This window comes from Salminus brasiliensis, chromosome 2 (genome assembly GCF_030463535.1).
Source record: "Salminus brasiliensis chromosome 2, fSalBra1.hap2, whole genome shotgun sequence".
Lineage (NCBI taxonomy): Eukaryota > Metazoa > Chordata > Actinopteri > Characiformes > Bryconidae > Salminus > Salminus brasiliensis.
Window position 1 is genome coordinate 14,336,326 of NC_132879.1, and position 16,354 is coordinate 14,352,679.

Below are 16,354 nucleotides of genomic sequence, written 5' to 3' on the forward strand. Positions count from 1 at the left end.
TATAAGGAGATGCCAACAACATAAATGCCTTATATTGTAGGCTGCCTTCAGCACTGGGTCACAACCGAGTCAGAACACTTTTCAATAGTGACGCACCAGAACACAAAACTCACTGGGTTTGGCTCGGATCAGATCATTTTTCGATCAGGTTGTTAGTTAAAGGTGTTTGAACAATTCACAAATAGCGACTGAGCGATTGACACAACTAGCAGTTAGTGTTCGCTTGCAAGCATGTTGAGCCGTCCAGTCATGTTGCATTAGCAGCAGTTCAAAAATATGAAGGTTTCATGTGGTAAAAGTGGGGGAAAAAAAGGAAAACAAGAACGTTGATTTAAATTGGTCATGAAAGACTGATTAATGCCCTTTTAAAGACTTTTGTTTCCTCCAAAGTATAATCAAAGCCTTCACGTTAAGCAGATCCATAAAGGACTTCCTTCCCAGAGAATCACAGACCACTTGCGATCTCACTATAGAAGCAATCTTTATTAAAAGTTACTTTGCACAAGTGTAAACATACAAATCACAATAGATCACATTGTGCTGAACCATTTCATTAACATGCCTTTCACTAAAATCTTTATTAAGAAAATCAACAAGTCAGTGGTTTAACTACTGCTACTTTGGCATCATAACTTACTGCAACACAGATCACTGAAGAAATAGTCAGACGTTCAGGTCTTTCACTGAACGTTAAATTAGATCAGTATATTGAAACGCTTTGCATCTGCTCTTGACTTTTTTTTGGTCCTGATAATGATGATGATGATGATGATGATAATAATAATAATAGCAAAACCATTTTATATAATCACACCCATTAGAGAAAGACTAATCATTCTCATATTATATATAATATATATTTGCATAAGGCCTAATATTTCCCTGACTTTAAAATTGGCTGTTGCTCTACCTTCAATGTATCTTCAAAGTGCATGTGTAAATAACAACTGATATTACACTGTTCCTAACACATCTACTCTTCGTAATTCACAAAAAAAGAAGAAAAGTTTGGTTACAATACTTACTCACAAAGTAAAACTAAAATTTCCCCAGCACTGTTTATGAGAAAACTAAACATGCCCATTGCATCACCCAAACTATTAACTGGGTACGTTGTGAATTTTGTAAGGAATTAAGAGTCTTATTTCCTGGCTGAATATTATAATCTTCGGTGTATGCTACTTAAGAAACATTAGCAAAAGAGAATGCGTTAATGTTGCGACGGCAGATTGCACTGGATATTAGTTGCTGATAAATACATGATTGGAGGACTATTAACATCCTTGTAAATGTACAGAAGAGTACCTAAACCTTTAATTCTTTTCTAGCAGTACATAAATGTTTAAAGCAGCTATATTCTTCTTTTCGCCACTTTAAGTCCTGAAATTTGAAGCTCGAGTTTTGCCATTTTGTTGAAGTCGTAATAGTCCTGAGGTGCAAGATCTACACACACACACAAACAAGAGCACTGGGTTAAGAGAGCAGCAGAAACACACAAAATTATTAAAAAGTCTGTGGTGACCACAATTCACATATCTACTGAAACGAACAGTCACAATCCGGAATAACCATGTCATGATAGATTTACCTTCAATAGATAAAAAGCACTCTGGTTCGAGGAAGGGTGGAGAAGGAATGATCAGCCATGTTGCGCACTCGAGAGTAGTTAACAAATCCTCTGAAGAACAGCAGGAATCCTGTTTAAAAAGGGATTAACACTTAGTATTGCACAAGGCACAGTCGGATTTGGAAAAGGACTGCTGCTAAATAAACACTTACCTACGACCAGAAAAACCCACCACAGCCAGTACTGCCCGTCAAAGTATCCAGGAAAGTATGTGGAAAACTGTACGGAAATAGTTCAAACAGTAAACAAAAGAAAGTTATTGACTTTACAGACAATTTTAATGTCTGTGATTCATTTGGACCAGGTCAGCACAGACTGCGTTTCTGTGATACTCCTCACAACTGCCATTTTATTAACAGAAAGCTTATGGTCTTACCCTGACAATCAGGACCCATTTAACCAAGGACAGCCCAAACCCAGAGACGGCCCCGTAGCGCCCTGCTGCTGAAGTGGTGAGGCAGAAGGACAAGAAGAAGCCGATCCAGTTGAAAAGGAACGCCACTAATTAAATAAATAAATAAAAATAAACACAATAAAATATTAGATGGTCTTGTGAGGAGGTCAAACACATCAACAACAAACCGCTGCTTGGAGAAGAGAAGGCCTTAGTGTATTGGCGGTCATAATTACTCTAATTTAATCATAATTTAGTTACTTTCCTAATGAATGGGTCTGACAGACCGATCTGACATTATAGGCACAGGTATTCTCAATAGGATGTTTAGAAATCTGTGAAGTGCTATGAATGTTGTTACTGATCGGTTGAGCCTACGTTCAATTTTCTCTTTTTTGTAAAAGCTAGGGAAGCACCAAGATCACTCTTTTCCTTCCAATACCTCATGCTCAAGTATCAACAGATACAGAATACCAATATTGATACAGTTAACAGTAATGAGCTTCAAACCATGGCTTTATTGCAGACCAATAAAAAAAGAAAAAGAAAAAAGTACTTCAGCAGTACTGCAGCAAGTCAGCATTCAGTTAGTCTGTACAGTATGCTTAAAAGTACTAAGCTTCAATGAAGAGAATTAAACATTTTTAAAACCAAAAACTGGGCAAGCATGCAAATCGTAGGCTACTGTTCCATCAGTTTGTGCAGATTCTTGCACAGCATTGTTGTTTAACAGGTCAGTCATCCCTCCAAACACTGCCTTTTCAGATTCTGCAGGGGGCGTTTTTGGCTACTGCTTGTGGCAAGCTTGAAACAATCCTAAAACATTGACACATAGCCTAGATCATAAACTGCTTCACAGTATCAGTGTCTACTGCTGATACTGTATTTAAGCTCTGGCATCAATACAGCACAAGTTAGAAATAAACAAATAAATAAATACATACAAATTATTAAAGAAATAGCAAACAAATGTAGTTTACTAAAATTAATTACTAAAACTAATCAAAAGTGACAGCCTTGCTTCCCGTCATCAATTCTCTAGTAGGTCAGGGATAAATACATTCTTCTCTCTTACTGAAAAAGGTTAGCATGAATATGCCATCATTCCCGACTCGCAGTTGATCGACATCGTCAAAGTCGTCTCTGGAAACAAAATCCTCATCCTATGAAGAGACAGGGTTTGAGAGGATTATGTGAGAGTGTGAAAAGGTTTCTGGCACAAAAAGCAAAAACGGACAGTAATTCCTCACTCTTGGTGCGACGAGAGGAACGTTGGACTCCGCCTTGGTTCGCTCTGCTTCATCGTATGATGGTAAAGATGTTGCAACATTGTATGAAGGAGGTTTGGGGTAATTCCCTTCTTCTTTGTAGTCAAAGAAAGCTGTAGAGGAGAAGAGGATATTAGTCTGAGTTGATGTATTCCTCTCGAGGGGTAAACATAAAAATGTATTCCGATATTTTTCGGGATTCAGCCTAAAGGCCAGACAAAGGTTGTTTGTATAAATATTAGTAATATTGCTCAAAAAGCAAAAATAAAACATGAATTTCAAGACAGTTCTCCAACACAGGTTCTCAACCTTGCTCTTGCACATTTGTGCGTTTTCCTTCTTTAACACACCACCCTACAACACACCCTACAATGAATAAACTGATTCATTAGTCAGGTGTGCTGGATCAGAAAAAAACGAATTGCACAGGGATGAGAGGCTCTCCGGGACCAGAGCTGAGAACCACTGTTTCAACTTAAAGCCACAAAAGCCTTTAAGCAAGGGTGTGCAGGCATCCACAAAGACAGTAAATGAGATACACCCAGAAAAGAGCAGCTTTACATTTTTACACTCCACTGGAATCGTTGCATCCTTTCAAATCAGTGTGAATGTAAAGAGCTCAATAAATCTGAAGAATGCTACAGAAGAACCACTTTTCCCCCCCTAAAGAAATGTCAAACAGAGGTGTGTGTGACTGAAGAATCTTGACATTCTGCTTCAAGAAGCACCTTTATTTTTAAGAGTGTTAAAATCTGGCTTTACCTGCATCTGCTGCAATACTGTTGTATGGTGGGGGCGCATCATTCGCCTCCTGGGGCACCTCAGGTGTCTCCTCCTCATTAGTCAACTGCAGATGAAACAACAGAGCTCAACATGCAGAATACACACATTTTAGCCTGCCCCACCTTCACGCCCCCACTCCCACAACGCCGGGATTGCTTTGCTCACATTGGGCTATTTATGCTGTGAGTCAGTGTGACCACTCTTAGGCCTTGGAAGTTCCAATTATGTATGCCGCAGTTTTGGGTGTATCCAGGTGGCAAGATGCCAGGTTGAACTGCACAACTGTCCACAACCGAAGTGATAAAGACCACTGATGGGGGGGAAAAATCACACGCATTTCTAAAAAGAGCACAAGGGGTGTTCCTCTGACGCCATCTCTGCTGACTGACGCTGTCCACGCTGCCTTTTTTTCCTTATTTGAGTTTAGAGTTTAAAAGATCAGCCTCAGAAGGCCGTAACCGTTGGCCGTACAGCCTACCATTGTAAAAGCACCACATACACACTTCTAAAAATAAGCCTAACCTATAAAACACACAAACATTTCTACTGCTCCACAAGTGTCCTCTCGGCCATTGTCCATTTCCTTACCATCTGAGCTGTCCTTATGTTTCTCTCTTAGTCATTTTCTAATCTGCCCAGCTCTCTCTGGCCCTCACTTTCATTCTGGTCACTGAAATCTGAAGCTGTAAATACTGGTTTGTGCTTATCCATTGGTTTGCTGGTTTGAAGGACTGTTATGGCACCACAGTCAGGTTTCCTTCTTACACAGCTGCGTGGTGATCTCACCCTCCATAGCAAATAACCATTTGCTCCAAATTCAACACAAAATACCACTTTTAATGATGACTGGAGTCTCAGATCTATTCATGCACAGCCAGACACCAGCTTCTGGCAGCGTTCCTGAGAAATCCTAGCCCTTTCCTCATGGGCCAACGGCCTCCAGATCACTAATGTTCTTGGGTTTGCTGGGATTTTTCTATGGGGTTCGAATCAGGTGACTGATGGCTGCTCCAGAATCTTCCAGGACTTCTTCTGAAACCATGTCTAGGTGGATAATTGTCCTGTTGGAAGGTCCAATAATGCCCAAGCTTTAGTTTCCACACAGAAACAGTGTTTTCTCCTAGGACGTCCTGATACTTGATTGAATTTTTATTACTTTGGTATTTAATGCAAAGCTGAAAGTTTTTGGATTTAAAAGTCTGTTCAGCTCCTGGTTTTATCTTTTAGTGTACCTGTTCTGACTTTTCAAGTAAACCTTAAATGTATCACATTACACCTTTTAGTTTCACAGTCTGTAAAGATTAGAAATTGAGTTTTTTGTTTGTTTGTTTGTTTGTTTGTTTATGCAAATATGAGAAATAAAATGGGGTTTTCCATACTACTTTTACATTAAAGCTATACAAAGTTACCCAACAGCCTCTATTCCTATACAGAATAGCCTGTATGGCAATAAACAGATTTTACAGAAATGCGTCACCAAGTTATTGAACTTCCTCATATCCAACATGTCACACACTGAAACACATGTGACACATAGCTTGTTTAAAATTGGCCACTTTCAAATATGGAACATACATTTCACCCATATAACAACATATGCGAGCACAGACGATAGAAAAGGCTCAGCGGTTAGAGCTCCGGGCTATAGATGACAAGGGTTGTGGGTTCGATACCTGGGCACCCTCTCTGCTCCCCGGGTGTCGCAGCAATGGATGCCCACCGCTCCGGGCATGTGTGCTCACTGTCCACTGTGTGCGTTTCACTGGTTTGTGTGTGTGTGTGTGCGTGTGTGTGTGCGTGTGTGTGTTCACTGCACGGATGGGATAAAAGTGAAAGCCAAATTCCATCTGTGTCCAACATTAATTGTAGATATGGTTCAAAAGTCTCCAAAATAACAAACTTTACAAAAAACCTTCTTAACTTTCAATGAAAGTCTGAAAGTCAGATTTCATTCCTTTCATTTGTCATAGTGTGGTATTTCTATTGGGCCCATTCATCGTGAACTTTTGACAATATAAAAAAACAGCTAGACTCACACAATGTCAATAAGGCCTACATTGATTGTATGGATGTATTTAAATGTCAATCAAAAACATGTATGGTCTGTAAACTACACCTCTCCAATATACAGCTACATATTTTTAAAGATATTCCTAAGCATTTATGAGGAGCATGTAGGTCCATATTTTATTAACCTCTTAAGTGCTGTGCTACACTGAAGAATAAAGCTTTAACCCCTCTGACCGTCGAACGAGGCTGGGAGCTTCACCTCTATCAGACTCCAGGCTAATATTAAACACTCCTGCTTTCTGTGATTTTATTATTAGATTATTCATACACTTCTCCTCTTCTGTAATTAAGTGCAGTAGCAGTCAGTGCATCAGTGCTGCTCTACTAGAAAGCAGCCACCATCACTAGGAAGTGAACGGGAGGCTAGTCAGCGGTTTGTTTTCAACTAGCTAGCTAAGGCCGAGGGGAACATTAGCTAGCTAGTGCTAGCATTGCTACATGAAGACTGATCGGATATGTAATCCTTACACTTCATGTCAGCAACTTTACAAAAAAATGAACACGTACTCATTAACCCTCTGGAGTTGATGAATCAGCTAGTTAGGCCAAGCCGCTCAATAAAAGCCACTAATGTTGCTATCTAGCTAGTTAGCGCTAGCTAGTCAGGCTAACTAGGCTAATTTCCTCGCCCTGTGTCGATGTTAAACCAGGAGCGGTTCAGCCCATGTCTGAGCCCGGAGACCCAGAGATCGGTCAAGTGTGTTCAGCTGAATTACTGTTAATGTCATATTTCATAACACAAGCCCACTGGAAATCATTTAAATCCGCTATCGAGACGAACAAGAGAGCGAGCTAACGTCAAGCGAGTCAGATAGCTAGCAAGCAAGCTAGCCAGCCTGATCCTTACCTGCCGATATCCGCTTCTTTGCTCAGCCATACTTCGGTTCGTCTGCTTCGACCTCTTAATTCATACGATTATCTATCGGACTGGTGATCTCTGCGGGGTTGTCTCTCTCTGTCTCTGGGTTTAAGGTGCTCTACTGGGGCGCCAGTAAAGTCGCTGCTCTGGTTAAATGGAGCTAAAGCCCTACAGCCATGACCCCACTGCTCATGCTCAGTCTGCCAGCGACGAGTCGCTCAGAGCGAGTCGGCTCTCAGAACTGACTCACTCCTAGGTAAACATTAGGAGTCGATTCCCACTGAATCACTGTTTTTATACATGGGGATTTTTTTTTTTTCAGCGACTGTTTCAGGCTGTATGTAATGAATTTACTTAATCTCGACCTAATGATTTACTATATTGTTATTGTTAAATATATAAATAAAATATATATAAATAAAAACTATTACAGAATGACACAATGCAACTTTTTCATTTCAAATGAAGTCAAATGATTTTACTGTTGGGTCACATTAACACAGAAGTTAAGTGAAAATCCTAGGTGTAGTATCTTGCAGTAGGTAATAAAAAAAAAAAAAAAAGAGGAGGGGGAGACGAGAGGCTCACTTTACGTCACTTGGTGGAAGCAAGTAGCCTTCTTCACCCTCCCAGCACTGTAGTGGAGGCAACTGGTTGAGAATTGGATAATTGAGTTATAGGAAAAAATACTTTCTTGCAACGCAATTTTGCCAAAGTATGTCATAATTGTGTGTTACTTCAATATCGGTGCTATGCGAGGTCCACATTTGGACATACGTCTGCCAGAAAAAGAGGAGAAAACATAAGGGCCTAAGAGATCGTCACTGTAGCTGCAAATGGCTCTTTATTTTGTAGCTGCGCCACAGGACCCCTCTCCTCGATCACTGCCCCCCTCATTGTCCCCAACACCTCTTTCTTGTGGTGTTAGTTCATCTCTGATTCTGTTGCTGGCTTTGTCTCATGTGATCTTTGGCCTGGTTTCCTAGTGTCCCTCAGTAGTTCCTATGATTAGCACACTCCCTGTCCTTTACATGTTGTTCAACTTTGATCCAAATGCACTCAGTGAAACTGGATTCAGTGAAATCTGCCTTATGTCAATCTGCCTTTTTCTGTATAGCGGAATGATTTACAGCTACATCCAACACAAATGATTAGAAACTTCTCTAATATAAAAAAAAAAATCTACTGAATGAAGAATAAAGAGTCGAAGCTTGTTGGTGAGTCGATTGATCTGACTCACTGAACAGAGCCAGAATTCCTGTCACTATTCACCCTGTGCCTTTACAGCTCAGTACAAAGATTAAACCACGGCTTATTATACAACCGATAAGCCTGGACTAGTCTTTACAACAGGGTTCTGTTTTTGTAAGGCCATTGCCATAGAGTACTGAGCCATTTCCAACAACCAGAACCAATTATTAATTATTGTACCACATGTTACAGTGTGTACGATACTGAACCACGGTGTTTATGATTATGTGCATTCTGTCTGTACTTCTGTTGTGTGTGTGTGTGAGAATGTGTGTTGTGCATCCAGTAGTGTGGTGTGAGGGCCTAGGCATCCAGGATCTTCACTCACCTAAACATGATGTGACCATTAAAAAGTCATCATCAATCAATCAATTATTTAGATTATTGCTGTTTTATTTCATTTTTAAACACACACACACACACACCCACACACACACACACACACACACACACACACATATATATATATATATATATATGTACACCCAGTCTGTCAGGAGACTGAATTCCCATCTTTCTGTGATTTTACTGAGTTACAGAGTTACCAAGCAAGCTAACTGCTAAATTAGCTCCTCAACTGAACACACTAATCTCCAACAGCAGTAAGGCTATGTATGCAGTTTTACACTTAATCTCAGTGTACCACGCTGTACTGTAGCGGCTACGTGATTCATATAATTAGGATACTAAAACTCAGCGTACTGTACAGCGGTGAGTTTATGCTGACATGGCATAATTATGCTCACGAGTTTATGCTCATGTGTTTTTACTGTCATGGCAGTTGTGCACTGTATTGCTGAGACTAGGTGTGCGACACTACGCCCTCAACAGTATCAACTTATCGGTTAATTATTTCATTTTAACCTTTATTTCACAAGACACCTTAAAAATCTTAATTCAAATATAATATGGTCTGTTCAATTCAACATGTCCTCATTCTAAAACATAGGAGGAGCTGAACTACTTTTTTTTTATTTTACATGACTTTTAAGGCTTATTACTATTAATAAGTGCTCAAAAAGTGAATTGCAATATTGACTCTCTGGAAAGATTAGCCATAACATTAGCACATTAACATTAGCAGGTGAGGTTTCAAACATTGGTGTTTGAATGTGGGCCACTTTGACAAGAACCCAACTGCGATGGCAAGAGGACTTGGTCAGAGCATCTCCAAAACACCTGGCAAGGCTTGTGGGGATTTCTGGTATGCAGTAGTCAGTATCTACCAAATGTGGTCCAAGAAAAGACAATCGGTAAACAAACCACAAACCTCATTCATGTGACCTCTGGAGGCCCCACCTCACACCTCACAGGACTTGAAGGCCCTGCTGCTAACATCTTGGTGCCAAATACCACAAGACACCATCAGAGGTCTTGTGGAGTTCATGTCTTAAATGGTCAGAGCTGTTCTGGCAGCACAAGGGGGACTTATTAGACATTAGGCAGGTGGTCTACATGTATTGCACTTATGTGCACCCTCATCTCATCTTCTTATGAGTGTTTTTTTCTGGGTCACAGTAGGTCCGGAGACTACCTGGAATCTTTGGGTGCAAGGCAGGAAAACTCTCTGGACAGGACGCCAGCCCATCACAGGGTGCCACGCATTCTCCCATTCACTCAAACACTCACACCTATGGGCATGTTGGGAGTTGAACCAATTCACCTACAATGGGAATTTTCTGAGAGGTAGGAGGATTATATATGCATGCACCCACATGAAACGTAAAACAATGTTTATTATCAGAACAAAATGACCTTGGATGGGACAGACAATAATTTGATTGCCTTTTTTTAAAAACATAAACTCAAAAATCTAAATGTAAATGGTGGTTTTATTTATAAAAGCTTTATCTGTAAAGTCACTAGTGTTATTTAGATCATTTTCCTGACTAATACTGTGAAACAGTACTTGCCACTATAGCGGTAGGGTGACCCTTTTAGTCCTATTCAGTATGCAGCCAGTAGTAATAAGCTAATACTCACTGTTATTACTTGTATTACTTTTTTATGAATGATTTCTTTCCCTTTTTTATGCTTGGTGTAGTTTAGGGAGAGCACTAGTCTGTAATTATGAAATCAAGTGCAAATGTCAACCATTTCAGGGACTGAGAGGGAAGCGGTTTTGCTGACTATAGGCCAAATGAACAAGCAGGATCTACCAATGAATGTAGAGCAGTGGTCTTAATCACTCCTCCTGAAAAGTTTGTTCCTGGTTTGTACTTTTATACAAACAGGACCGGCCTTAAACCAGTTTTAAGGCCTCCCCTAATATATATATATATATTATATATAAAATAAAATAAAATAAAATATAATATATTTAAGAGAACCCAAAGACAAAATGAAGAGTCTCACATGACAAGGGGAATAGAATTACATTCAGGAGGAACACTGGATATTAAAGCCTTGTGTTAATGCACAAGCGCTAAAGCCCTCTAACATTTCACAGTATTTGTCCAAGCATTAAAAATTAAACTTCATTTATTAAAATTATTGAATCTATTTAAGTCATTAAAAATGTGTGTCATTGTGTCACGGTGGGGATGACATTACTTAACTTCACAAGATTTTATTAAAATGTAGTATTTTAAATACAAAATACAACATACAAATCATTGAATTATCAAGTACAAAAGTGAAAAAATGATGTTTTAGATCAGATTTTCTAATTAAATCACCAAAATGTCCTTTGTCCTTCACATTTCACCCTGTGACACTACGGTTCCTCTACCAGCTTATTGTGAACGTGCATCATTCCTGTAGAGTAAAGAAAAAGGAAGATTACAGACACAGTAAGATTAAAAACACAACTGGGTCTTACCAGGCTCAAGTCTCATCAGCTCATTAGGGTAACAGAGAAAAGCAGCTTCTAATATAAAACAGGGCAGGTCACTGGGTATTGCGCTCCTGGGTATTGTTTGAGCTGTATGTAGGAGGGTCAAGGAGTGTCATATATTGAGCAAGTTTGCGTTCACTGATGTTCTTGGTTTATGTATTCATAATATGTTGATTATATTTTTTGTTCACTGACAAACATGAGTGAGCCCAATTCTAAAGCCACCATTGGGTCTGATGTTGATAAATGCTTTAAAAGGGACCATGTCCACATATTTCTTTTATTTTCCTCTGATAGGTGTTAATAAAGTCAGTGGCTTTATGTGCCAAAACCAGTCATGATTCATGTCCAACTCTAAACCCAGTTCTTAGGTGTATATTTTTGACCAGTGTTGCGAGTCGGGCGGGGCAAAAGTGTACTGCCAACTCTCCATTTGATAAGTTAAACTAAGATACGTTCAGAAACTTTATTTATTTAATGGTGACTGAAGGTGAGCATCTGAGTATCAGAGCTATGAAGCTTAGGGTAGAAACTGAACCTAGTGGGCATATTAATCAACAGGAGCAACACTGGACACATGATCCCGTGTGTTACCTTTGAAGTACTTCACTGTCTTGACCCGCAGCTCTTGGGTTGCGTCCTCGTCACACACAAACACAGTCTGGGGGTGCTGCTGGAACGCTGAGACGGTCCACATGTGGTTCACACCCTCCTCTATGGCCTTATACAGGGCAAATGCTTTGTGTGCACCAGTGATGAGGATCATCACCTAACAGAAATGAAAATACAGTATAATGTAATCTGAGACAGAGTCTCGACAGCCTGCAGTTATACAGAGAAGCAGCTTTCAAAACTATTTAACATAACAGTGAGGAGAGCAGAGAAAGATATAATTGTCACTGTTGTCCAGCAATAGAAATTACATGTACAGTAGGGTGGGCAATATAATGCGTTTTCCTCATCTTAAAAAATTATATCACAAAACACTTTTCTGAGCATTTGGTGTATCATCAGTATTTCCAGACATAAATTAATTTTGTGGATGTGGATGCGTGTGGATATGTGTGTAGTGGCCAGAACTTCACACTTGCTGATAGTTTCTTTCAGAACAGAGAAAACAAACTGCATCTGAGGGCCGCAGAACACAAAAAAACAATAAATTAATAAATTAAACCAAGCTGATTTTAGAGCCCATTTACACCTTTTGGTGATCAGATCACATTCAGATTCTCAATCCAGGTGTAAACATCCCCAGAACGCATTGTGATTGGATTACGATTGAATCACCACCTCCAAATGTGGTTTGAGTAAGAGACGGATACTTAATACTTAAGTGTAAACAGAAAGTGTGATCAGAATCATTCAGGCCAGCAGAAAAAAAAACAAATTTTACTAAATTAATATTAATAATACGCATTTAATGCTTACTGTGGATCTCGGCTTCTACATGAAAGAACCATCTATTGTTCCACTGCGTTTTGGAATCCCCACTGTTTCTCCAAATTGTTCACAATCTCCCAGAGCAAGACCGTTTTAGGAGAAACTTGTTTACAGGAAGTAAAAGGGAAATTAAGTATGTGGTTTCTTATTTTATTTTTTTTTAGACTGGAAATTCGATCTTATCTGGTCTCACTGTGGATTAATTTTAATCTAATGAAAACCATCCATCTCCAAAACGGGGACTTTACAGGACAAGGCACCAATGCTCTTAACTTGAAATGGATATTAATGTAAAGAAGAGTTTACTCCAAATAATTTACAGCATTTATATTGGTCCATTCATCCAGAGTTATTTACACAGTGTACAGATCAACTACAGGGTTCAAACCATGGGGAAAACGAAAAAAAAAAACGGACAAAACGGAGATACAGGTTTTTCATCCAGATGCTATCCGAATACAAAATGTTAATAGCAGGTATAAGCAGACTCTTATCCAGTCCATGCCTAAGTTGCATAAACACTTGTAAAGGTATCGTTTGCGATGTGCTTAAATATGTCCTAAGTTTCAGGTCGATTCAGGTGGGGTGCTGCACTGTTGTGAGTATAATGAGATGCCAGAATTCGGGTCACTTTTTGTGTTTTTAATGCTTATGTTAGCTGCGTTACCAAGCCTGCTAATGGCTAAGTTAGCTCCAAGCTAAGCACAACTTCACCATAGCAGTTTCACATCGTTTTTGCTGTGACGGGATGTACAGCACTGAGCTCTTGACAGTATCAAGATGCCAATACAATCATTTACTTTTTCTGTTTATGGACAGCACATTGGCTATCTTGGCAGTATCCACTGCACAAGACGATGCAAACTGCTTATGTGATTGCAGCATTACAAACAGTAAACAACAACAACCAGTGTATTTGCATAAGCTGCACTGTAAATAGTAGCAGAGTGGTCAGCCGGTTGTTCTTATTTTTCTTCTTTTAATTCTTTAGTAGTGCATTTTTGCAAATGTTAAGGTAAAAATAATTATACATACTGTATCCCAAACGTCAAACGTTATATGTTTGCCACATTATCCACCCACTTGTGAGAGTTGATGAAAGTTACAGGCCTGCAGCAGAAGATGTCGCTAGCCTGGTGTTAGATACGTACCTCCCGCGCATCCATCACTGTCCCGACGCCTACAGTGAGAGCCATGGTGGGGACTTTAGACAGATCTCCATCAAAGAAACGAGCATTGGCCAGGATGGTGTCCATAGCCAAGGTCTTCACCCGGGTTCGGGACACAAGGCTAGAGCCGGGCTCATTGAAAGCAATATGGCCATCAGGTCCAATGCCTGCAACATGAGCACAACCACTTAACATCTTAAAGCACTGCCACATAAAAACCATACACCCAAACAGTGCGTCACCTTTAGCTAAATGACAGGAGGTCACAGTTCACTCTGCAATCTTACCACCTACGAAGAGATCAATTCCTCCAGCAGCTTTAATCTTATCCTCAAAGCTCTGACATTCTTTCTGTAGGTCTGGAGCGTTGCCGTCCAGTATGTGCGTGTTCTCGGCCCGGATGTCGATGTGCTTGAAGAAGTTATTCCACATGAAGGAGTGATAACTTTCAGGATGATCTCTAGGGAGTCCTACACAGAGATGGCATTTATGGCTTGTAAATATATCATGATATTTGACAAATGACTATTTGACTTCGACAGCAGACACAATGCACCATCAAACAGCAGTGCAGAGGCTTTCGCGGTTAGTTGCAAAAAGTTACATATAGATACACTATATGGACAAAACTATTCGGACACCTGCTCATTCACTGTTTCGTCTGAAAAAGAGTTGATCCTGCTTTTGTTGGAGTAACTGTCTCCACTGTCCAGAAAAGGCTGTCACTAGATTTTGGATCACTGCCTTCAGCAACAAGAGGAATAGTCAGGTCAGGACACTGGAGCATCACCACCCCATCTCATCCCCAAGGTTTTGGATAGAAATGCACTGCTCCAAAGCTCAATGATGGGGGGGCTTTATACCCCTCTAACCCACACCTGGTATTAGCCATGGTGCCTACAGGGACTAGACAAGTTGTGTTTGTGTGTATTTGCACATCTGTGTCAGCAATGGCCGCAACTTAAAGTACCTGAATGCATTCATTAGAAGGGGTGTCCACAAACATTTGGACATATAGTGTAGCTACACTATTTGGGGAGCCCTGTATCCCAGATCTAAAAGGTTGGTCAAGTTGGTCATACTGATCGACTAGACTGGACATGCTGATCATTGTGTCCAACCAGTTTGGTCATACTGGGTGACTAGCCCAGTCATGTTGGTCTCAATCTCAAACATGAACATACCCCATGAAGGCCAAGAGCTTACTGGCCTTCAGAGCTGGAAAAAGCTGGTCATCCAGACAACATACCCTGCCAGCCAGCTGGTTATCAATATAGCTTGGTCATGATGGGCATGATGGTCAACTAACTTGACCATGCTGGTTGACATATTCGCCTACCTAGCTGTTATTTTTTTAGGGAGGCAGGACAGAGGCTCACAGTGAACACACCAAACTCCACACAGACAGCAACCGGAGCCAGGAACAAAACCAAAACCTCAAGCCCTGGAGCTATGCGGCACGCAGAACCTGTGCCACCTGTACCGTAAACATACCCTGTGCTGATCAAGCATTAACCAGCTTCACCAGCTATTTTCCATCAGGATGACCAGACAACAGTGTGAGGTCGAGACACTTACCCACATACTCGTCCATGTTGAAGGTCTTCACATACTGGAAGGATATCTCTCCTTTCTTGTAATACTCTATCAGTTTTTTATAGCATCCTAGAGGAGTGCTCCCTAAAACACCAAGCAGAGAATAATGAGAGCAAGCATTGGCAAGGGGTGCTCTTCACTACTGTAGCTCTAACAGCTCGGAGATCTAATCAGGGAGAAGTGTGTGAAGCGAGTACCAGTTGGAAGGCCCAAAGTCAGGAACCGGTCAGGTCCAGGGCTGAAGCGGATGATCTTGTTTCTGATGTACTTGGCTGCCCACTCGCTGGCTGCGTCGTAGTCGCTGAGGATGATCAGCTTCATTGCTTCCGGTCAGTCTCGCTATTTCAGAGGAGGGGAACTGGGCTGACTCTGTAGGCACGAGCGTGAGCTGAAATGCAGAACAGCAGGCTCCAGACTTTAGCCTCATAAAAGTGACTGTGAGTGGCCGGAAGAGGGCTTTATCAGAGGTAGGAGGAGGAGGAGGACTCGAGGAGGAAGGGACATGTTCCTGAAAACATGCAGTGCCGAAATAACGAGAGACAGACAGACAGACAGACAGACAGACCGACCGACCGCGCTCACTGTTCACTAGATACACTGATACCCAGACTTCACCAAACGCAGCACTACTCCTCCTCCTATTACTACTCCTACTACTACAACAGCAGCGACTCACAAGACCTGATCATATGACTCGTGGTGGGTGAAGCTCAGAATCAGCTGACTGCTTATTCCCCACCTCCTGCAGGAAGAGGAGAGCCTCAGGAGGAAGAGGAGGAAAGTGTGACTGAGCCTCTGGACTGCACGGTCAGCACCTCTGGACTGAAAGTGTGTTTTTAAAGCTTTTAATCCATCAAAATCTGATCAAACCAAAGTCTGTTTTTCACTGACACAGAAAAACTGAACTGCTTTGATAATTGATCCCAGAAAACAACAATGGTATAAAATAAATAATATAATATAATAGATATAAATAATGTATTGATTTATTTTTATACTATTTTTATTTTCCGTAATCAATTATCAAAGCAGTTCAGTTTTTGTATAATATAATAATATAT

The 16,354-nt window shown here is 40.6% G+C and overlaps 2 protein-coding genes across 2 annotated transcripts; both read right to left on the reverse strand.

The window, feature by feature from the left end:
• Window positions 1-462: 462 nt before the first annotated feature.
• On the reverse strand, window positions 463-7,218 carry ndfip1 (Nedd4 family interacting protein 1). The gene is made up of 8 exons (XM_072668250.1): window positions 6,990-7,218; window positions 4,052-4,136; window positions 3,272-3,402; window positions 3,097-3,184; window positions 2,004-2,128; window positions 1,780-1,846; window positions 1,589-1,697; window positions 463-1,443 (listed from the first exon to the last, which is right to left on the reverse strand). The coding sequence occupies exons 1-7, from the start codon at window positions 7,017-7,019 to the stop codon at window positions 1,591-1,593; spliced, it is 633 nt and encodes a 210-aa protein (XP_072524351.1). The 5' UTR covers window positions 7,020-7,218; the 3' UTR covers window positions 463-1,443; window positions 1,589-1,590.
• A 3,587-nt stretch (window positions 7,219-10,805) lies between these two features.
• gnpda1 (glucosamine-6-phosphate deaminase 1) lies at window positions 10,806-16,030 on the reverse strand. Its single transcript, XM_072673579.1, has 7 exons — window positions 15,970-16,030; window positions 15,491-15,681; window positions 15,276-15,377; window positions 13,985-14,167; window positions 13,680-13,864; window positions 11,683-11,857; window positions 10,806-11,009 (listed from the first exon to the last, which is right to left on the reverse strand). The coding sequence occupies exons 2-7, from the start codon at window positions 15,612-15,614 to the stop codon at window positions 10,969-10,971; spliced, it is 810 nt and encodes a 269-aa protein (XP_072529680.1). The 5' UTR covers window positions 15,615-15,681; window positions 15,970-16,030; the 3' UTR covers window positions 10,806-10,968.
• Between the last annotated feature and the right edge of the window lie 324 nt (window positions 16,031-16,354).

Coding starts and splice junctions, on each gene's coding strand:
- ndfip1 (XM_072668250.1), bottom strand. CDS start 7,019: ATGGCTGAGCAAAGAAGCGGATATCGGCAG. Junction 3,185..3,271: donor TTCCTCTCGTCGCACCAAGA/GTGAGGAATTAC, acceptor GTCTCTTCATAG/GATGAGGATTTTGTTTCCAG. Junction 2,129..3,096: donor ATTCATGCTAACCTTTTTCA/GTAAGAGAGAAG, acceptor TTATTTAATTAG/TGGCGTTCCTTTTCAACTGG.
- gnpda1 (XM_072673579.1), bottom strand. CDS start 15,614: ATGAAGCTGATCATCCTCAGCGACTACGACGCAGCCAGCGAGTGGGCA. Junction 14,168..15,275: donor CAACATGGACGAGTATGTGG/GTAAGTGTCTCG, acceptor ATCTCTGTGTAG/GACTCCCTAGAGATCATCCT. Junction 11,858..13,679: donor CAGTGATGGATGCGCGGGAG/GTACGTATCTAA, acceptor CATTTCTGTTAG/GTGATGATCCTCATCACTGG.